This window comes from Ursus arctos, unplaced genomic scaffold (assembly GCF_023065955.2).
Source record: "Ursus arctos isolate Adak ecotype North America unplaced genomic scaffold, UrsArc2.0 scaffold_9, whole genome shotgun sequence".
NCBI lineage: Eukaryota > Metazoa > Chordata > Mammalia > Carnivora > Ursidae > Ursus > Ursus arctos.
In genome coordinates this window covers 41,465,188-41,488,896 of record NW_026623111.1, presented here as the reverse complement: position 1 = coordinate 41,488,896, position 23,709 = coordinate 41,465,188, and the positions used below count along the sequence as shown (strand labels likewise).

General features: G+C 46.6%; 1 protein-coding gene across 5 annotated transcripts in view; it reads right to left on the bottom strand.

Annotated features, from left to right (window-relative positions):
- The window catches only part of KIT (KIT proto-oncogene, receptor tyrosine kinase), an 81,266-nt gene extending 64,922 nt beyond the window's left edge, over positions 1-16,344 (bottom strand). For 3 of the 5 annotated variants that reach the window (XM_026508909.4, XM_026508906.4, XM_026508910.4), the window contains exon 1: positions 16,195-16,344. In XM_026508909.4, the coding sequence (XP_026364694.3) occupies positions 16,195-16,261 (67 nt within the window). In that variant the 5' untranslated portion in view covers positions 16,262-16,344. The remainder of the gene's footprint in view (positions 1-16,194) is intronic. The other 2 variants (XM_026508911.4, XM_057309707.1) reach the window with 1 other exon arrangement.
- Positions 16,345-23,709: the final 7,365 nt, after the last annotated feature.

Sequence of the window (23,709 nt, the reverse complement as noted above, 5' to 3'; positions counted from 1 at the left end):
TGTCTGCCTTCAGCTAGGGCATGATCCCAGGGTCCTAGGATGGAGTCCCACATCGGGCTCCCTGCTCAGCCGAGAGTCTGCTTCTCCCCCCACTCATGCTCTCTCTCAAATAAATAAAATCTAAAAAAAAAAAAAAAAGTCTATGTAGATTCTGGGAAGGTGGCTACAGTGGTAGCAACCTAATTATTGATCTCCCCCACCCGCACCCACCCCAACCATAAAAAGAGACAAACAGAGCAGCACCAAAAACCCAGGAACAATATCTACAACAGAACCAGGGGATAAGGTATTCCCATGAACCCTATAAATGAGAAGATGAGGACAACCAACAGCTTCAAGAACTTCCATTAGATACTCTCTGGAAAGTTCGGGGAGCCATTCTGAGAATACCCATGCAAACTGGTCGATGGCTTTGCAGGTTCTAATTTCACTGTTAAGTGCAGAGGGAATTATGACCCATGTATGTCTAAGTGCTGGAATGTTCTAGGTTGGGGGAGGTCAGATTCTTATGAATGAACTAGAAAGGAGAAAGCCCCATAGGAAGGGGAAACTGCTGGGGATGAATCCAAGAAGAGCAAAACAGGGAGAAAGTTAGGGGTGGGCAGGCGGGTATGGGGACCAAAAATGAAAGATCTTAGACTGCTGAAAAGTAGAGTCCACACACCACTCCATGCAAACAATGTAAGTGGTACTCTAGAACTGTGCAACTAGAAAAGCTATACTGGCCCCACAAAAAAATACAGGAAAACTCATGTTGAGCAACAGAGAAGAACCACAGCTGACTTCCAAATAGTTACTTAAAGAAAAAACAAGGAGCAGAATGACATTCCCAGTATAGACAATAAAATCATGCCAGAAAGAAAGAAAACAGATGTAAACTCCAACCCAGCATTTCAAAACAAGCTAAAAGAAATTAAATCAAAGAAGCTATGAAGAACCACATAAACCAGAATTTTTTAAACCCAGATATCAGTTGATCAGAGAAAATGGAAGATTTGAGTTAAAGAAGGTAAAGAACTAAGGAAAGAATTAGATATAAAAGGGAAAAAAATCATTTCAGAAATGAAAGGTTATTTTTTTAAAAAAAGCACAAAGAGCAAATAAAATGAACAGTGCCTTAAAAGAACTGGAAGATGGAGAAGAACAAAATGTTTTAATTCACATAAATTACGAAGACGCTAAAAAGATTTGGGAGGAAGTGATCCACATAGAAGACAGGCAAAGAAGATCTAACACACACACAACGGGAGTTCCTGAAGCCGGAGCAAAAGAATAGGGCACATAGTAAAAGCTGTGCCACGAGCAAACCTTCCTGGGTAATTACATATTTCAGTGGCGTATCACGTCCCTAGAAAAATCAACACAGAGCAGCCAGCACTGTCAACTACCACTGGACTTCAAAGAATAAAAGTAAAACACATTCCTTTGGGTAGCTAGGCAAACATACCAAGTTAAATGTGAGGCAAAGAAAATCAGATTGTCAGCAGACTTTGACAACACTTTATGGCAAAAGACAGTACCGTAAAATATTAAAGATACTTGCACAAAGAAAAGATGAGCCAAGGATTTTATATCAGCCAACCTGACTTTGAAGTATAAATGCGACAGACGAGCTGTTACGAACACAGAATGCAGGGAATACATCCCGTGAGTGCTTCCTGAGGCATCAAGCAGAAAACCAACCTGCCAGGAAAGACAGGACAGAAGGACCAGTGGCCAGCATCAAATATGTATTTACGAGTAGAAAAAAAGAGTGGTAACAAAGGAGACAGCAGAATATATGATTATGATATATTCTGATAAAGCAATTTTAGTATAGCTATCAGGAAAATTAGGGGAGGGAAGAGTATCTGAAAAGTAGCATATGCTCCCTGATTGTACAGATAGTCACTGGGGTGAAAGGATATTGCTTCAAATGCCAATCTGGGGGGGGAGGGCGGGGGGAGAAGAAAGAACAGACTTCTAGCTAATTTAAATGTCACTCACAGGAGGAAACCAACAGAAAACAGCACCCTCTCCCAAGAGCAAAACAAGGGTATTATAAAAAGGTATCAGCATAAAAGCAACCAGTAGAGTGAAAAAATACAAATCTTTGCCAGTACCCAAAGGTACACCAAAAAAAGAAAGTGAAATAACAGAAGAACACACCAATTAGTAAGTAGTTTTGTTGGGGATCAAACCTGAATATGACCAAACCTCTAAATCACCAATTTACAGGACACACAGGGACCAGAGAGGACGTGAGCCACCACCACAGGAATGCAATCAGCAGACTGAGCAGAATTCAGACTGTGGAAAACTGCACAGGCCAAGTACTCAGTTTCTTCCACAAAAATGGGAGAATAGGACCTATCATAAATAAGAAATGGGGGCACCTGGGTGGCTTGGGTGGTTGGGCGTCTGCCTTTGGCTCGGGTCATGGTCTCCAGGTCCTGGGATCGAGCCCCATGTCAGGCTCCCAGCTCAGTGGGGAGTATGCTTCTCCCTCTCCTGATGCCTCCTCTCTCCCTGCTTGTACTCTCTCTGTCTCTCAATCTCTCTCTCAAATGAATAAATAAAATCTTTAAAAAATAAATAAATAAATAAGAAATGACTTAAAGACCACATCAACCAATTGCAATGTGGGAATCTCATTTGGATTTTATCAAATGTGTACATATTTGTGTGTGTATATATATTTATATATTTGTAGATTTATTTTATTTCAGTAGGGGAAATGTGAACACTGGATTATCAACAACACTGTGGAATTATATTGACTTGGAAGGCTGTGACATCGGCATTATCATTATGTTTAGGGGAAGGGAATTGTATTTCAGAGCTAGATGCTGAAAACATTTATAGATGAAATCCCATGATGCATGAGATATGCTTCAAAATAATGGGAGGATGAAGTGGACAGAGATGAGGCAGAAAGGCTGGTTGCTGATCCAACTGGGGAAGCTGGACGACAGGTATAGGAAGGTTCATTACACTACTACCTACGTCTGAAACGTCCCCATGATTTATATACCTAAATATATATACACATATATATATATGTGTGTGTATATATATATATGTATATAGTTCATTCTTTTTTAAGAGAGAGAGAGAACGAACGAGTGCATGGGAGGGGGTTTTAGGGAGAGGAGAGAGGGACTCTTAAGCAGGCTCTGAAGGCTCGATCTCACGACCCTGAGATCATGACCTGAGCCCAAATCAAGGGCTGGGCGCTTAACCAACTGAGCCAGCCGGGCACCTGTGTAATTTATTTATTTTAAAGTTAATGTGAGGTTCAATTGCTCCATCTTTTTTTTTTTAAAGATTTATTTATTTTGGAGAGAGAGAGTGTACGTGTGTGAGCAGGGGGTGGGGGGGTGGGGCTGTGGTGTGCAGGGGGAGAGAGAACCTCAAGCAGATTCCCCGATTACCGGATGAGCATGGAGCCTGACACAGGGCCGGTCTCAATGCTCTGAGACTGTGACCTGAGCAGAAACCCAGAATCGGGCGCTAAACCAACTGAGCCGCCCAGGCGCTCCTCAACTGTTCCATCTTAAAATAAAATGGTTACCACTAGGTTTTCAAACCACTCAAGGAATAGTCCAAAAGTTCTAGGTACCCTACTTTTTTTTTTTTTAAACCTTTCTCTAGTTAACTGATAGCAAATTTAAACAGGGTCTATTTAAACTAGGCCCTGAAATTCTCACCCAAAACAGTCGGTACTAACCAGTGATGACCTCACTGGACAGAAAGAATTCTCTGACTTACAAGTCTTTTGTCAAACCTGGGGCAAGGGTATGACAGCAACGGATTCCGTAATTACTTCAGTACCCACACTTGTGCAGCTCAAGCTGGTCGTTTCATCGAAATTGTTAGCTGACTTCCTACCAGGCCCCCGAGGAATCTTGAAGGCCTTCCACCAAAGCTGTGTCACTGGGGATATACCTTCTTGCCCACAACTCAAAGGGTACCACTGTCCATCGCTGGACAGTCGGTATCTTGGATTCCTTCCAGCTAATCAACACTAACAATACCAAAGGCAATAACAGTCCTACTCCATGCCCAAGAACTGACAGAGAAGAACTTTCCAGTCCTCAGGAGTTCAACAGGGTCAATTCTCATTTGGGGGAGTCCTTGATTTGAAACCAGAGAGCTTATCACTTCATAGATCTCCGAAAGACCACTCTCAGGCCAAAATGCAGAAAGTCAGCTGAAGCCAAGCTGCTGTCACCTCACCCAGGCCACCTACAGTAACGGGAGAGTGGGGCATGATGCCCAGAATACCTGTCAGCCGCTGACCAGTGGGACACAAAGTGCCATCAGTGGAGTGTAGTTATTATTAAATCCAATGATGGTCCAATTTTAACAAGAAAAGGATGAATTTTAAAAGGAAGCGAAGAGCCTCTAGTCCTTGGAGACATCCTGAAGAGCACTCAGCCTGGACCCCTGAAGCATCTCTCTCAGCTGTGAAAAAGCATTCTGGTACATTCCGAGAAAAAGGATTCCAAGCCTCCAGACTGACAACGCACTGGGGCACAGGAAAGTCTCCCCGAAATCCGGAAAGTGAAGACACCTGTCTGTGCTCCCCCCATGTTACACACACTTGATTCAACCCCCTTTGGTGAGTCCTTCCAGGAACACCAGCTCAAGTGGCTCCCCACTCTGGACTACAGAGACTGGGGCGGTGAAAAGCTGCAACAGCACTGAGGGGCTCAGCCCTTCCCAGGGCAGGACCTGTGGCAGACAGGACTCAAGGGACCCACATCTTCAAAACCTCCCACTGAGTCGGCCCCTGGCCCCCCTCCCCCGTTTCTCTTCTTGCCCTGTTCTGGTTTGCCTTCTCCGGCCCCTCCCTCCCCATGAACCTAGTCCCCGCTGACCCTCTGAGAAACCCTACCTTTCTCAGCTTCCTTCCTTAATTGACCATAATGTGGAACCGAAATAAATCTAAATTAAGCTGCTTTCTATGAGAGACCCTAGGCTTTCTTTTCTTTCTGGGCTCTTTGGGGGAGCCTGGGCTCATGAGACAGAAAGAATTCACTGGAACAGAAGCCCCAAGATGACGAGACTTTTTGCTTGGTGTGTTCACTGCTATGCCCCCTCCCCCAGTGATTTAATAATTATTTATGAACAAATCTGTGAATTCCGACTGTGTAAGGTCAGTCTGAAAGATAGTAGGAGGGACCAAGAGAGAAGCTATGAGACTTAAGCACTACAGTTTTATGGCCAGAGCTGCTGCTCCAGATTTCCGGTGGGGAGACAGAGGCCGGCTACACCGGCCACGGACCGTCCTCACGTGCGGGCACTGGACCACCTCAGCCCTCCAGCATCCACTCCCCCGGCCAGCCTCTCTCCTGCAGGCAGTCATCCTGAAGCTAAGGTGATCATTTTAAATAATATCCCCTGAAAATGCAGAAATGTAAATTAGGCTACACATTCAGATCCACTAAAAAATTCATAAACCCTTCTACATATGCTAGTTTATTTTAAAAAGCAAAAGGGGGGGTAGGGGGGGTTCTTTTTTTTTTTTACGAAAGTGGTGCATTTTGGTTGAGCTAGAAACGTGTCTACTATTTGCCTGCAGTAAATATCCTGACGATACCGTGGTAAGTAGGAAGAAAACATTCCCACATCCCCAATTAAGCATTTTCAAGCGGCTATTCGAATGACGTATTTTGAATGAAGAATCTGGGTTCAATTTAACAATGACATAAAGCCTAATGACCAGCCCGTGTGGTTTTTACCAGGCCATTTCTTAAAATGAAGGTCTTCCCAAGGTGCGCGGACTCAATGTCGCCCATTAAAAAAGAAATCTGTGAAAACTAGAATGGAAATGCATTTAAAACATTTTACAAACCAAAAAACCGAGTTACTTTAAAAGTACCTGTAGTCTTTCCAAGTAGAATAATTCTCCATTTTTTTAAACACGCTCTTGTTTTCTCTCAAACCTGCACCAGCCAAGTAGAGTAAGAGAGAGCCAATGCCCCCACCCCCCACCACACTTACAAAATCGCCAGTGTTTTCCCCAGAAGCCAAATCTATATTAGATTCCTTTCTATAAATACCTCTCTCCAATAAAAAGACACACCAAATAATTTCCAAAGTTCTTTGTGAGAATACCTCCTTTGTTCTAACTCCGCTAAGCAAGCCCACTGCCTACAGAGGTCATTCTATGTAAATCACTGGCAGCCCGGGATTGTTTTGTAGAATTTTATAAACACCCTTTGAAATAACCTGAGTCACCTGGGGTAAATCCAAAAGAAGCTAGATATTTTGCCTCACTCAGGAACTTAAAGATACAAGAAAAGGAGTAAGTATGGGTTTCTCCTCTTTTCATTTTCCCTATTATTTTTTCCCACTTGGTCAGGAACAAGGCACTCCCCTGGTGAGTACCACCACACACCCTTTCTTTACGCGATTGACTTTTCCTCCACCAACAGCCACCGCCCCACCCATGGCTCACTGCTTTTGCGAGGCCAGTACCCAGTGCCCCTAATTCCCTTCCAATTCCCCTCTAATGCAGGGCTGGAGAACCCGGGGCAGGATCTCCAGATGTCCTAAACCATACAGGACCCTTATTATCAAGGTTGGGAGGTTTGGGGCTTGTTACTGTTTCTTTTTGGAGTGGGTTTGTTTTTTGTTTTTTGTTTTTTTTAATGAATGGATTTATGCATACTGCTACATGCCTGGAATATCATTTTACTAAATATTTAAAATCTGCTAATAAGAACCAAAACCCATCTATTACCGCTATCGCATGTGGAGCCTACGGAAACTGTAATCTTGGCTGGCGGTGAGGAGGTACGAAGGTGAGGGAGGGTAATTAGTCCTGGACTTAAAAGCAACTCCAAGTACATATCCGTGGACCTACTCTTGATTTCCATTGTACATACATTATGTGTAATACATGCAAAAGTAAGGTCTGTACTTTTCCATTTTTTTTAAAGTTGATTTCTCTGAATAAGTAACTACTTGACCAGATTACACTTAACAAAAATCTCCCCACATATGGTATCGTAGGAAATACTGCAATTACTGACGAATTTAAAAAAAAAAAAAATCCTAGAAATTACCCAATCTCATCTTCCAGTAGATTCTTTCCAATAGGAGTCTTCTGGCTAACCGAAACCCTTTCCTTTCAGATTCACACCTTACCCAATTCCTGAACCAAGATTTAACTTGGGCCCCAGATCTTCCTCTGACTCAGCCCCTCTCCTCCAGAAATGATGCCTAGTCCTTCTAATCCAAGGGTAATGAATATGCATGCATCTTGGCTTCTGGACCAGGACTGTTATTTAAATCTTATTACAAATCCTATTACATTAGCGCCGACCCCAGCCCTTATCTTCCCGAGGCTCCCAGCCTCCTCAAAGGCAGGGATCACATCTCAGACATCATCACACATTTCAACCTGACAAGTGAAGTGGCGTAGTCAACTAGAAGCTGTTGAACTGCAATTTCATTTCCACCATCTTCCCCCCGCCGGACGGCTGGCTGATCTGGTATGTGCCATTGAGCCATGACCGTGAAGTGACCAAAGGGAAAGAGCAGATGGGAAGGGAAGTCAGGGTGGTGGGTAAACCACAGAGCGAACAATCCATCCCTGAGCAATCAAGGGAGAAGGACTTCCTTCATCCTTACAGATCTCTCGGCCCACATGCAGCATGGCTGGCTTTCTCTCAAAATTACCAGTCAGTTGGGGGATCACAGAGCACGATCGTTCTTTGGTTAGGGTTAATTATGATCGATGACCGATGTCTCTAGACCTCGAAACTTCCTTTTGCTTCTCTTCCTTTGGCACTCGGCTTACGTGATCACACTGCACCATCCATTCTGTGGTTGGATACCCCCAACCCCCAACAGATCAATAACCCAAGTTTAAGCTGTGGGTTCTTTATTGGCTATTTTCAATATAGCCAAAAATTGTGAAGAGTTCATGGATGTGTTAGAGTCAAACCAGAATTTAGAGAAACACTCTGCCCAAAGCCCAGGCAGGGAAGAAGGAAAAACGGCTGGTTATTTTATTTAGAAAAGGTTTCAGGCGGGCCCTTAAAGGGTCATCAAACCAGCTGAGGTAAGCAGGACCTAACTATTTCAAAGTGACAATTACATGGCTTTCCTCATACTTGCAGCAAAGACCCTATAACTAACCCTGGTAATGCAACAAAGTATTTTCCAAGCCTCCAATCAAAGAATCCCCCCCCAAAAAAGAATCTCAATTTCCTTCTGGGGCAATTTAAACTATTCTCATTTTGTCCCATTCTTCATTCACACACTACAAATATTTGAACACTGTCATTCCCAAAAACTTCCTCACCTTATCTTCTCCAGCTTAATAAATCCAATTTCTTTAAGTTGCCTTCAAAGGGCCTATTTGCCAAAGCTTTAATCAACTGTGTCCTCCTCCCTCAAACCCACAATGTCCATTCTGTTCTCTGAGGAAGCCAATGAACACCCTTTAAAAATGGCTTAACGCGGAGAAGAAATGCAGAATGAGCTTCCTGCTATATATTTGTTTTCATGAAAATTTACTTTCATTGTGACTGATCCACAACACAGAATTCTTTAAAAATCCCCCAAATCCTACCATTACTATTACACAGCCATGTTCTGTTGACTTTTGGGGTATAGTTTTGCCCTCACGTGGACCTGACCCTAACAAGAATCTCATTTGTATCTACCATCGTGTCTGTGAAATTGAGTTTCAAATGAAGACAGCCTGTAAACAGTCAATAAATAAGTACAACAGAGACCCATATCATATTCCTCCCCTCAAACGGGCTGCTGCTCCTCTGGTTTTATTTTCCATTTATTTCATAGTACCCCCAGTCCTCCCAGTTACCCATGTCTACGGGAATGCCTGCTCCCCCTTCCCCTCAATCTCATCCATGCCTGACACATCCAAGACGCCCGTGAATTTGCCAAGTGAATGAAGTCGGCCACCTTTACCTTCCTCATGTCTTCTAAACGTTTTCCCTTCTATCCAGAGCACATAGTCTCACACCCAGGCCCTCACCCCTTCACCCAGAGACCACCTAAAGAGTATGACCGTCCCTCTACCCAGCTCCCCATCAACACATAGCTCAGCCATGAGACGGACCATCCCCAATGAGGCCCCTGAAAAACTCTCCCTTAGATATTTGTACACCCACGTTCACAGCAGCATTATTCAGAACAGCCAAAGGGGGAGGCATAACAAAATATGGTACAAACTGACACATGTGCATATGCAGACACACGTACACATATCCATACATTTCCTTCCTTAAAAAGCAAGGAAACTCTAACATATGTTACAACATGGATGAACCTTGAAGACATTATGCTAAGTGAAACAAGCCAGACACAACGACAAATACTGAATGATTCCACCTATATGAGGTCCCTAGAGTAGTCGAATTCATAAATACAGAAAACAGAATGATGGTTGCCAGGGGCCGGGGGAGGGGTGACAGGGAGTGTTTAATGGGCGCAGAGTTTGTTTTGCAAGATGGAAAGTGTTCTGGAGATGGGTTGCACAACGACGTGAATGTACCTGACACTATGGAACCGTACACCTCAAAATGATTAAGACAGTTAATGTTATGTGTATTTTACTAAAATGTAAACACACACACTCACACACACACACACACACACACACGTTACGTGCGTGCGCCCGCGCACCTCCCTGAGTCTTGGTTACCCACCGCAAGGGGGTGTCCAAGTTTTCGGAGCAGGTTGGGGACTGGATGCAAAGAATGGTGGAGCGAGCAGCCCTGACTTAGTCAGCACAACCCACAGGGCCACTCCTGGGTCAGGTCCCCCTTAGCCCTGACCTCAAAGCTCTTTTCAGAATCCGGACCAAACTCAACACTAAATACACCCTCCCTGGGATGTTCCTCGAGGCTAATCCAAGAGCCCACCTTTCCAGCCTCTTCCCCTCCAATTTCCGGACCCACCCCAACCATCATACTACCTGAAAGACTGAACAATCCTCAGATAAGATCTTAAGTCTTGTCCCCTGTTCCCACAGCTTTCTTCCAACGGAAGCCTCAACTACAGACACTCTATCCCCTAACACACAGAAATTAATGTCAGATATTATCTCCCACATGGACACTTCTACTGATCTCTGATCTCTATCATCTGCCCACCAAGACATAAACTCCTGTCCTTTGAAATCCTGCCTGAGCACTCTGCGCTTCTTTTGACACCAAATTCGCTTTAAATCGGAGGCTGTGCTCTTAGTCCACCCCTCCCCCACCCCTAGCCCACATCTGTCCTCCCCGCAAGCACCGAGGCCTAGGGATTGATAGATTTTCCTTAAGGCCCTTTCTGAAATGTTTACTGAGCATTTACTGTGTTCAAAGTCCTGTACAAGGGCTGGAGAACAGGACATGATAACCATGTATGTGTCTAGCCTGGGGCAATGGCCGAGTTCAGCCTGGTCCCTCACTCCTAGGGAAGGCAGTCACAGAAAAGCCCCTCACTCCTAAGGTGCTTTCAATGCCACTTTACAAGGTAATAGGGTTCCTGGACGCTTACTTATTTTCCTTGAGAAAATGGCCCTTTTACAAAGCTTTCCCCTCCTCAACTCTCATCCAGAAATCTGTATCCACTGAAACGGGCTAAGAATAAGGTGAAACAAAGAACCAGGGAGAGAACTACACATTGCCACTAGGAGTGGATTTTTTTTAAAAAACTAGACATTAAATGTATACATTTCATCCTACTACTAAAACAAAACAAACACCACTCTGCCTAATCTGGTTTTAATTCATTTCCAATTTTTTTTTCTAAAAGACAAAGCTGAAAGAGGAACATAAAATCAGCCTGATATGGAGTCCCCATGCTGTCCCCACGAGGGACACCATGCTAGGCACGTTATGTGGATGATCTCACTTACTCTTTTGGGGAGCCCATGCCACCACCCCTGGGTCACACATGAAGAACCGAAGCCTCCAGAGAAGCAGCATTTTCTCCCAGAGCTGGCAAAGGGCCAAACTGGATAAAAACCCAGACTGTCCGTTTCAGAGCCCAAGGTCTTAACTCCGATGCCACCTGCCCTGGATAACAAATTAGCCTAAAGTTTGTAAGTGTTGAAAACCTAGCTGTCAGAAAGGATGCTCTGGGAGATACCTAACCAAGTGTGTCGAAACCAAAACGTAAGCATGGAGGCTAAGGCAGAAGATGAATGGGAGAATCAGCAGATGTGAATGTTTTCATTGGAGAAATCTTCTGGGTTGTTTTTCTTTCTGGGGGGGCAAAAAAAAAAAAAAAGTCCAAGATCTGTTCAGTCTCGAGTAGTGCTTCCCAACTCAAAAGCTATATGAAATGCGAAACAAAAATTAAAGCTGATTTCACATTAAAAGCCATCATGTTAGTACTTACTGATACCTGCCTGCAAAGATGACAGAAGAGAAACTGTCAAATTCTACATACAGAGCTCACTCACTTATGAGGTGCCTGTCCCATCCCAGACCCTGTGCCAGGCATCTGTACAAGAGTTTCTTTCTGATTTTTAGGACAACCATATTAGAGTGGGCACTATGCCATGTTAGGAATAACAAGAAGTCCTATTTTACAGATAATAATTATGACTGACACGTATTGAGCTTGTAGGAGAAGCGTGCCAGGCAGCACCATTCTAAAAACTCTCTATGTAGAAACACATTTACTGGCACAGAATGATTAAGGAATCTGCCAAAGTCACACAGCTGAAACTAAGACGAAAAAGTAACTTCAGCAGGGTAAGCGACTTGCTCCCAGGCCCCAAGGGTGTCAGCCATGAAGCTAGCAGACTGATACAAGGCTGTCTACACTCCTTAGGCCTGTGCTCTGTGCACCAGGTACCTGTGTGGTCCCACGGACGCTCACCAGGGCCTAAGGCTAAATGCCTGCATGTGTAAGGGCTGGCCCTGGAGCGGTATCTCCTGGAGTCTCCTAAACAGCACAGGTCCCATCGAGAGGGGCAGAGTTCAGTTCTTCAAAAGAATAGAGAAATTGAGATCCTGACATAAATTCTCCAGATTTTAAGTACTGCCTTGGTGTTTTCCTAAAAAGCATCGGGGGGGGGGGGGGGGGGCGGGGGACGACAAACATGTTAGCCAGTAACCTCTACCTATTTACAGTCTGAAGTCAAAAGATGAGCTGTCTCAGGGACGCCTGGGTGGCGCAGTCCTTAAGAGTCTGCCTTCGGCTCAGGGCGTGATCCCAGCCTTACGGGATTGAGCCCCACATCAGGCTCCTCCGCTGTGAGCCTGCTTCTTCCTCTCCCACTCCCCCTGCTTGTGTTCCCTCTCTCGATGGCTGTCTCTCTCTGTCACATAAATAAATAAATAAATCTTTAAAAAAAGAAAAAAAAAAAAGATGAGCTGTCTCAGGTCCCAAATGCCCCAAATCAGAGATCCTAGGCCAGGCTTCCTCAAAGTGCCCTCCTTGCAACAAAGATTTACACCAGCTTTGCCCTAGCTTCACACCTGTATCTTTGCTCACTCCCTGGTAGGCACTCCTCACCCTGGACTTGCAGTCAGGAAGCTACCCATTCGAGTTCCAGAGGCTGCCTATGAAAGGCTGCATATTTAAAATCCCTTCCCATGTCTTTCAATCCCTTATTTTGAAAGTTAACCACACATGAATATGGCAAAATAAAGCACTTCCCTCGGTCCCAGCCTGTCCACCGGCTGTTAAACTAAATCCATTCTGCAGCCTTGACCACGGCCTTTGAGGGGTTCCCATCCTGCAAGGCCAGCTTCAAGAATTCCGCTTGGACACTGTGGCTCATTTCCTGGTGTCCTTTAATCAGCTGGGGGGAGACTTGAGGAAATGAGTCAAATCCTAAGGGCAACTTCTAGCAGCCATCAACAACGGCAGCAAAATCCATCACCACCACCACCACATCCGTCCCTAAACGCGCTACCAGGGAAGCCCCACTAAACACTTGGCACACTTCTGAGAATTTGTCTTGGGCTAGGAGTGGGAAACTGCCCTTCTCTACCTCACTGTGCCCATTCGGGGTAAATGACCAGTGGTATTAACTCATTCCTCAAAGTCTGCTCTTCCACAAGTATGCCACAAGTATAGAATAATGCTAAGAGCAGTTTTATTTTTTGGAGAAGGGGATGGAAAAAATCTCAACTGACCTCCACCATTATTTTAGAGACAGCTCATCTTCATTTCTGAGGGCCTTTGGAATGGGACAGCGAACACCTACAGTCCTCTTGCCCAGGGTCAGCTGCCTACATACTTCCAGGGAAGCTACATTTAATGACTCCCCTCCCCGGTGAATACCTCCCTTAGAACTGAGAACACGAAGACATCCTAAGACAGGCAATCCTAGGTCTTTTTTACCAAAATTTGGAAGGTAATGACCTTGAGCATCCTGTATTCCCAGAACGTCCGACAATACCCTGGCCTGTAGCATGTGCTTCCTGAATAGTTTCAAATGAATCTCACAACTGAATCTATTAAGGCACGTGAATGGATATACAGTCGGGTATATATGTGGGGCTAATGCCGGGCTTCACCACTGATTATTTTGTAACTGACTAATTCTCAGCCAGTTTCTCCAGCTATAAAATGGTAAGGGATGGTAAGAGTACGACCTCCAGGGCTTGCTGGGAGGACTAGAAACACGGCGTAAAGCCCCCCTTCCCCAGCATGGGCGCGGCCCAGGTTTGAATAAAGAACAACAACTATGTACAACACACGAAGTGAAATATAAGGCACATCAGAAAATGTGTTGCAATAACACAGCATACATAATTTATCAAGTCGTAAGAAAAAAAAATGTGTGGATGAGTAGGAAAGACCAGAATGGGGATAAATGACTTCTGGGATCCCTTTACAAGACCATCATATTATTCTCAACAGGATAAGAACCAAAATGTCCCGGGCCAGCTGCTGGGTATGACTTTGGCCTCACACCTGCAGGAACAAGGGGAAAGTATGATTCACCATTCCCTGCGGGCTCATCTTGCTGGGCTCAGGAATCGTCAATACCGAGGGCAGTGGGGATGGAGGGTCCTAAAGGGTTGGCACCTCCTTGATTGAATTCCAAGGGAAACTAGGCAAACCTGTGTGGATGGAGGAGAGAGCAGGATAAACCACACCTCCCTGCATTAGCGAGGGGTCGACCAGTAGCATACCAGGAGTGGTCCCTGTAACCAGGAGAGGCAGAAGAATTTCAGGGAGACAAAAAGGAATCAGGAAAAGAATTCAGAAAAACTGTAGTCTACACTCAGAACACTGGAAAAGGAGAATTTGGGACCCAAAGGATCCTTCATGATGCAGATGCCTCACCGTCCTCTTGAGAAAATTGGGATCTCCAGAATTTAAACGACCTGCCAAGGGCACACAGCTAATAAATGCTGGAAAAGGAGAACCAGAAGGGCAGCTCAAGGCTCTGTCACTATACCATACTGCCCCCCAGGAGCCAGACCTTAAAATTCCCTCTGCCAAAAATCTACTGGATGGAGAAGGAATAATTATGAGGAAGAAGGAAGCAACGAATTCATTTAATGTTTAAAAAGGGAGCTATTCTGTGTGGTCTTTCTAGTGCCGTATTCGGTCCGTACACATACCGTAACTGAAATTAAAAATGCCAAGGCACAAAGACGTAAGAACCAAACGTGTCATTTGAAGCTTAAACGGTCAAATCCGCCACGGAATCCGGGCACACACTAATGACCCCCCCCCGCCCCGCGCGCCCACGGTCCAGATGCAACGCCTCCCTTCCTCCACAGGAAAGCCCTCACAATGCCTTTCAAGCCTGGGAGTGGAGAGGCTGCACCTTGAGACTTTATGGAAAACGGACCAGTGGTCAATTGAGCACCACGATAGTTCCTAGCGACGCTTCGCTTTTAAGCCCTTAAATTCCAGTTCAGACTCACTTTCTGTCCTTGCATCATCGGGGTAGCCTTAAAGGTTTTTAAAAACTGACCTGGGAGAGAGCAGGGTTTCAAGGGTTAGCAGGGCGACCTGCACTCGCTCGCGCACTAGCGACACCCAGAAAAAAAGGGGCAGGGAATCTGACCGAGGGCTTCCAGGAGCCTGCAAATCCTCCTCCTCCACCTTCAGCCCCAAGTTCCCGCGCAGACAGAACCGGATTTTCATTACAGCTTTCAGATCCAAGTAAGATTTGCAGAAAGTTCCACTCCATCTCCCACCCCCGCCCCAGGCGGCCCTTAAGTAGTGTAGCTATCACGTGGGAAAGGGTGCTGCAAATCTCAAAATTCCCAAAGAAAACGGGCACCCGAAATTACTGGTCGCAGACAGCGATTCCAGCGGCTTGCAGAGCCCCGCCAGCCTGTCCGGGCATACTGGCGGAGCCCGGGAGGCGGCCGGGTGGAGGACCTGAGCGTCCCAGCGCACTGTCCCTGCCTCCTCCGGGAGCAGGCGGCAAACGCAGCCACCAGCCGCTCGGAGGCGCGTGGCAGGAAAGCAACGGCACCGCGGCGGAAAGGGGCGAGCCTCTGGCAGGGGATTTACAACAGCAAAAAGTCTGCAACCTAGCGGCTGCTTTCCGCACGCCCTGTCCAAGTTGTCCCCGTAGCCGCCACCTCTAGGTTCGCGGGTCTGGCCCCAGAGCCTCACGCCGCGCGCTCCCCGGGCAAAATGCCTATCCAGGGGGCCCGGGGACGCCGCGAGGAGAGGAGGCAGCGGGTCTGTCCCCAGATCTGAGCCACAAAGAGCGCCCGCGGTTTGGAAAGCGGCAGCCGCGGAGCAAAGAAAAGGCTCTCCAACTTTGCCCTCGGCGCGGCTAAGAACCTGCGGGCTGCTCGTCCAGTGCGCCGGTCACACACGCGCAACTTTTAACAAAAGGAAGCAGCGGCCGCGCCTCGCACGGCGGAGATAACGCGCTGGGTGCGGACCCCGGACCCGCCCGCCTCGGCCCCCGCGTATCCTCCGCACAAAAGCAACCCCGAACTAGCGCGCAGCCTGCAGCCGCACCTCACCCACTCCTGAGCCCCCTCGCTGCCCTCCTTCCCGCACGACCCCCAGCTCAGCGCCCTCGCCACCAGCGGCAGGGGCTCCTCGCGCAGGTGAGCGAGGCAGGGCGCAGGAGAGTCCCGGCAACGCCTCGAACCTTCCCGGAGCCTGAAAAGCACGGGCACTGGAGGGCCGTCAGCCACCCCTGCTGACGAACCCCCCCAACGGGTTCGAGCCCTCGGGGGCACAAGCTACACCGGGGCGGGGGGCGCGGCCCGGGTGCCCGGGGCGCTCTCCCACCTGGCTGGACGCGGAACAGGAGGAGCAGGACGCAGAGAAAATCCCAGGCGCCGTGAGCGCCTCTCATCGCGGTGGCTGCGCTGGGATCGGAGCTCCGTTCCACGTTCTGCTCTCGCCCAAGTGCACAGAGCGCGGCAAAGCCGAGCCCCCAGAGCCGCGAGCGCCGAGCAGCGGCCCCTCCTCCCAGTGCCCTCCCCCTGCGCGCCGGCCACGCCCCTTCTCCGAGCCCCTCCTCGCCTCCCCTCCCTCCCTCGCTCCCGGGTCTCGCTCCCTCCCGGTGGCGTCTGGCCTCTGCTCCTTCGACGTGCTAATCCCCGGGGGCTGAGCCGTCGGGGAGGAGGAGGGCGTGCGGGCCCTCGCCGCCTGCTCCTGGCCCCGGAGCCCCTTCATCTCTCTACCTCTCCTCCTCCCTTGTGATGTGGTCGGGGGCCCGAGGCGGTTCCCAGACGAGGGGGGTGCTGCCCGCGCGCTTTGTGAAGCCCGGCACCCAGCGCACATTAGGGCACCGGCCCGCCACCTGGCAGGTGCTCCCCAGACAGTAAAGGTCCGCCGCCCGGCCCTCGAGCACGCTCCCGAGGGAAGAGAAGAGACGCCGCGGGGGGCGGAGGTGGTGCGGGAACCAACAGGAATTGGGGCGCGGGGGATTAGGAATTAGGCCCCGACATTCTTTTCCATTCCTGTTAATCGAGGAGGGGGGCAAGCTAGGCACCTGACACCATGGTAAAATGCTGAGCCGGGGCATAGGTAATTATGCTCAGTTTCTCCACCTGCTTTTAACCGTAAGAACACAATTGATTTCTATTGGTCGGCGTGGCCTCCGCCAAAGAAGCCCCTGCCAAGACTTTCCTGGAGAACTCAACTTGGCGGAGTGGGGAAGAGGGCCTTGCGAAGTTTGCTCTGGGAGCCCGAGTTTTTAAACCCATTTGCGCCAGAGTCGCTGTGCTAAGCTCTTTGGAAGCCTTACCCCCTACCTCGCGCCCCCTTCCCCATTGGTTTCTCTGCCTCTGTCCCAGAGGACAGTTACTGGGGGTGGGGGTGCCGGCGGTCCTCTTAACTGCCCTAGCCTGTACCAGGAGCAAAATAATAGTAAAATAATTCTCTTAAACCAGGTTCCACTGCCTGGGAATTGCTTTATCCAAGGTAACAACAGTATTTGTACAGGATTGTATATTATAGTTCTTCCTTCCTCTAATATTATTTCGTGCTCACAACGGCAGCTTTGTGAGGTAGGTAGAGCGGAATGTTTATTATTTGAGTTTTAAAAGTGGCCCAAGATCGCACAGCAAATGGAGGGGAGAGCCAGTCATTTTAAGACTGACTCTGGGTATGATGACCTTTCCCATTGCGTTCTAATAAACCAGGAAACACCTTACGGAGAGCTTCAGAGCGTAAAATAAATAGGAGGTGCCCATCAGAAAAGGTGATGAAAGAATATAGTTACACCTAGACTCTTCTCTAAAATAGCATCCAAAATGTGTAATTACCCAGCTCCCCTGCCCTACTTTATTTAATATTGAAATCTCTCCTGTTTGATATTGATAGGACCTAAGTTAGGTTTTTTTTAAGAAAAGATTGTAAAGCTATTCACTTAAAAATGATCACTTCTGGGGGCACCTGGGTGGCTCAGTCAGTTAAGTGTCTGACCTCGGGTCAGGTCATGATCTCAGGGTCCTGGGATCAAGCCCCTTACTGGGCTCCACTCTCAGTCCTCTCTCCCTCTGCCCCTCCCTGCACTCATGCTCCCTCACCCTCTCTCTCAAATAAATAAGTATATAATCTTTTTTAAAAATTATCATTTCTATGTCAATCAGTATGTATGATTGCTTCTCCCTAAACTCATGTATTCATTCAACAAGCATGTACATGCCTACTTTGAACAAGGGAGAGCTGGGTACTGGGAGTACCATTGTTAATAGACAGAGGTGGACCCTGCCACAATCCTTTATAGTCAAGACTGGGAATCCCCACCCCAATGTCTTAGCAAATGTGTCAAGTCATACAGCTATGGGAAAACTGAAATTCGAAGGTCTCTGTGCTCTGGGCCATCAGACCACATCTTTTTCTTAGGATGACAGAGATAAAAGCTACCACTCAAAGCAATCATAAGTTTCTGGGATCTTGATTTATTTCTAAAATCCATTTTGTAGTAAGAAAAAAAATCACTGAGTTAAAATATCAACATTATGCCTGAGAGAGAAAATTTACAATTTTCTTCTTCAATCAACTGATATTGGAGAGGATAACAAGTCTTCAGAAGAGCGGGTGAAAAGAGACCATATTGCAATTTAATTCTAGGCAGGAAACTTCTATCAGAAAAAAAAAAAAAAACAACCAGAATAGGGAATTATACAATGCTAGACTGCCAGTCATGTTTACCATCCAACGAATATCTACTGAGCACCTTGGTAGGCACAAGACCTCCAAAAATCAATAAGACAAAGTCCTTGCCTAAGGCTGGATTCACAGTCTGGGAAGGTAAGCAGATGCCCAAAAAGAAACTCTGATATCTGCTAACAGGGTTTGTGTGAACACGAACACACACCAAGCTGGCCACAGAGGTTGGTAGAATATTGCAGTCCTTCTGTATTGACTGGAAAAAAGTCACTGCCCTAAACGCCGAAGTGCCCCTTCACTCCAGTCCCTTTCTTGAGATACCCCAGAGCTCCTCAGATCCAGTCATTAAAGGTTTAATGCCAGGCCCAGCAAAAAGCCTCCAGCCCCTGTGCCTTTAGGGTTACTAGCTATTTTTAATAACGCCTCACGCCAGCAAAAGAAGGCATATAGAAAGTACTCTAAGTGACCTGCTTTGGGAGTGAACTATACTTTAGAATACGTCCCAGAGAAACACTACAACGATGGGGATGTTTTACATTGTCGGGTAGGGTGTGCGGGGCCAAATCTGGAATCTTTTTTTAGGACAGCCCTGGAGCCTCTTATAAAGTATCCTTTACATAGTTTATTGTTTTCGTAACTGCATGAGTGAGGATTCTTGATTGCCACTTGTACAAACCCAGCTCAAATGGACTCAAACACACAACACAAAGAAACCTAAAATGTAATGGTTCTTAGAACTGGAAGGTCCAGGGAGGCTAGCGTTCAAGACTTTCCTAGATTCAAGAATTCCAAGTCATCAGAACTTGAAGGTGGTGTGGTGTGGTGTGTGTGTGTGTGTGTGTGTGTGTGTGTGTGTGTGTCCCTCCTTCAGCAGCACGCTCCTGTATGATCTCCCTGTCCTCATGTGCGCTCAGACAGCTCTGGGCTCACAGCCTGGCAGTACCAACGTGAGCAGAGCTTTTCTGCCCCCATGAACATCTCCTATGAAAGTACTGACCCGGCTTAAGTCACACGCCCACCTGGGACCAGTCACTGAAGCCAGATGGGGATGATATGATGATGATTGACTGGGTCTGGAGCCAGTTGGGGGTTGATGGTCCATTTCATCCACACCATGAGGTGTACGAATGAGGGAGGATGTGTCCCCAAGGAAAAACTGAGGCACTCTCACAGGAGGAAGGAGGAAGGAAGGAAGGAAGGAAGGAAGGGAGGGAGGGAGGGAGGGAGGGAGAGAGGAAGGATACCGCACAAATAGAACAGAAGATGTTCATTATCGGCACACAGTCACAATCTCTCACTTGAAAATTCTGTGTTTCTGACGGTAAAAGTCAAGGTGCCTACTGTAGAAAATTCAGGAAATACCAAAGATTATAAAAAAGCAAAAATCACCCAAAATATATAATTACTGAAGAGTTCATTTGGTATGTTTCTGTTAAGTCCGGTTTCTCTGCTTGCTGTAAAGATTTTTTTTTTCCTTTATGTCATTTAAGATTTTACAATATTTGTTAGTTTTCTATCCATCTTTTTTTACTACGTATAATATAAGCATTGTCCCGGATGATTAAAAACTCGTTGGAAGCAATGTATAATGGCAGTATAATGTTTACTTGCATCATGCACCGTAATTCTGGGTGTTTAATTATTTCTCTATTTTTTCCAGTTGTTTTTCTTTTTTTTTTCCCTCTCACAAATTACTCGGTGATGAGCATCTTGATGAATAAAGCTTCTCTGCCTCTGAGTATTTAGGAGACATTCCTGGAGGTGGGATTACCACCCAAAGGGTATATTCCTTTTCCAGGTTGCTCCTTCATAGTCCTTGGTTTCTCAGTAACTGTCTGAAAGTCTTTTGTCCATAAAGTGGAAGAAATGAACGTTTGATCCTTATTGGTAGACTCTATTCCAATACTAGCCGCCTCATAGCTTATGAAGGTGAAAGAAAACCATGTACGCTCTTGGTTCGAGCTTTTTTCCAGTATTTCCTGAACAGCCTCCATGTGCCAGGTGCATTACCCTAGGTGTAGGAAGGCAACGTTAGGTAAGACCCAGGTGCTGCCCTCGTGGGACTTGGAGAGAAAGCAGGGACACCTGAGGGGGTCAAAGATGAAACTGTTCACATCATCTAACGGAGGTGTGCACAGACTGATGTTTGAACACAGATGAGTACCTAAATCATGCTGTCTAGTGAGGCTCCCCCAAAGAGGTGGCACTTAGATTCTGGGGGCTCAGGAGGAGAGGAAGACACAGCAGAGAGGGGATGATGTTTAAGTGGTAGAAAGCACAGGTGTGAAGGGCCAGAGGCATGGAACAGCACGAGGGTGTGGGGTGTGGATCAAGAACCCTAAGTCCGCGCGGCACAGCACAGCTAGGGAAAGGGGGCCTGCAGGGAGGGGAAGTTGAGGGCACAGGGATAAACAAGACCCGACCTGCCAAGAAACATGCACTTCACCCTCTGAACTACAGAGAGTTAATAAAGGACTTGAGGCTGGGGCCACATGTGATAAGATCTGCATTTTCGAAAGCATGGGGAAGCTCAGTGGAGGATGAGTTGAAAGGGGACAGATCTTGAGGCCTGAGGAAAATGGCAGGGGGCCTGATGCTGTGACCCCTGGGAGAAATGGTGAGCCGAACCGGGTTCCTGCAGGTGAGAATGTGAGAGGCAGCCGAGAGGAGAGAAGGTGGGGACTTTGAATAGGCCTAGATGCCCAACAGTACTGTGGAAAATGAGGGCAAGGAGGAGCTCTAGGATGGGCCCGGCTTCAGGGCTAAGCGACAACACGCTTCCCTTGGGTGAGACGTGGAAGTGGGTTTGCAGTGGCCGGTGAAGGGCTTGTAATTGAGCGTGTTGAGTTCGAGGTGCTCGTGGACTTCTTAAAAGCTCGAGATGCAGGCCTGGAGCTCAGATAGGGCCAGGTCGTCGGGAGGCGGCTGCCGCCAAGGACTAGGTGAGGTCACGCCAGAAAGCACACAGCACCCAGAAAGCAGAGGGCTGAGGCCACACCAAGGGAACCATCCACATTGAAGGGACAAGAAGAAAAAGGGGATTCCACGAAGGAACCTGGGAAGCTAGGAGCAGAAAAGCAAAAACAGGCGTGGCAAAAGGAGATTTTCCAGGAAGTAGGAGCATTCAGTTGTATTCTGTCTCTTAGGGAAGTCGAGTAAGATAAGGACAGAGAAGTATCCAGGGCAGTTTGTACTCATAATAGGAACGGACAACGCCTAGCCGGTTCCAAATTCCTTACACACGCTAAATCATTTAATATTCACGGGAACTCTGCCGATAGTTTCTCTCTGTCTTCCCACTTTACAGTTCGGGAAACTGAGGCACAGGGAAGTTAAATAACTTGCACCAGGATTTGAACCTGTGGCAGGCTGAGTCCATAGGCCCTGTGCTTAATTACCATGATAACTCACTTTCCTCGTTAGCTTAGAGGTCTTTGGTGACTAAACATGTACTCTCACTCAGACACACACACACACACACACACACACACACACGCACACACACATGCACATACACACGCGCGCACTTCGAGTTTGTGGAGCCAGAATCCAGGCTGCAGTGCAGAGCAATGCATTTGAAGTGAAGAGGTAGACCCAAGGGTTTATTGCTTGATAAGTTTTCAAGAAATGTAATGGTATAGGGGCACCCGGGTGGCTCGGTCGGTTAAGCAGCCAACTCTTGATTTCGGCTCAAGTCATGATCTCAGGGTCGTGGGATCGAGTCCCACATCCAGCTCCAAGCAGAGCGTGGAGTCTGCTTGAGATTCTCTCTCCCTCTGCCCTGCCCTCTGCTCACTCACACTCTCTCTCCTTCTCAAAAAAGAGAGAGAGAGAGAGAGAGAAAGAGAGAAAGAAAGAAAGGTAATGGTATAAGAAGGGACAGGTTGGGGTGAGAGATTGAGGGGAGACTGGAGGGCCGTGAGCAGTTTGTGGGCTGAGGTGAAAGCACCAGAAGGGGGAGACTTTGAAGATCCAGTTGCTGGGGGAGAATGGTCAGAAAAGGGAGGTGGAAACAGAATGTAAAGCCAAGATGGAGGAATGAACATGAGAAAACAGAAGGGACAAGCCCAGTGAAAAAGGGGAGAAAGGTGGGAGTTGATTTGAAAACCCTGGAATCATATATGACACTCCCTCTCTCTTTCTAAGATATTAAGTATATATACTCTCTCTACATATTATAAGATATTAAGTACTATATATATATATAATATATGTATATGTGTATATGTATGTATACGCATAAATGTATAATATATATGTATGTGTATTAAGTGTATAATATACATGACGATATATGTATACATATCCATAGTACTTACAATATGATACCACAAGATTGCTTTATTGGAATTATCAACAACCATTGCTGAGAACTTCATATGCCTGGGCCACTCTACAAACGGAAATAAATACGAAACAACATGATAGGGCTTCTTATCTAAATTCATGCTACTTCCCAGAATGAGGAGTATTTCTAAACTTCAGAGTCACGTTTGGGTTCTATACACCCCCACAGCACATGGTTCAGACACCCCTTGAGTCATATATCTTTCATTGCTTTATAACAGGATTATTTGTAACCTTGTCATGGCCTCTCCACTAAATAATACATTCTTGGAGAAAACTGTGCTATAATTCCACTGTGGATCTTACTGAAGGACTTGCCCAGTACAAAGACAGGATGCACACAGTAGGCACTGCCTGTCTACAAAATGGAATTACCGACAGATTACGCATCTGGGTGCTTTTTCTATGATTTTTATTTTATCAGGATTTGTTCTGGCTCCAAGAAATCCAAACTAAAAAAAAAACCACTTATTATTGTTATCATAAATTTGTACAATCCAAATCTGTCTTAATCTCATACTAAGCACCGTGACCTTTTGCCTTTTTACATTTTCCTGAAGATCTGATAAAGAAGTCACGTTGCAGGAGTAAGAAAAACTTGCTTTAAGATTACAACTATTAACTGGTTTAGTAAATAGGAGCAGTAAGAAATGTATTTGACACACAGTACATATAAATCAGGTCTCTTAATGGGTAAGGGAGGGACGAAACAATTTTATTATCTATTTGCAATTCCTAAAATTTGCAACTGAATGATCTCAGATTAGGGACCCACCCCCCATTCTTGATTAATAATTGAAAGGGTAGCAATAGGAGCAGGGCCCTTGTTACATC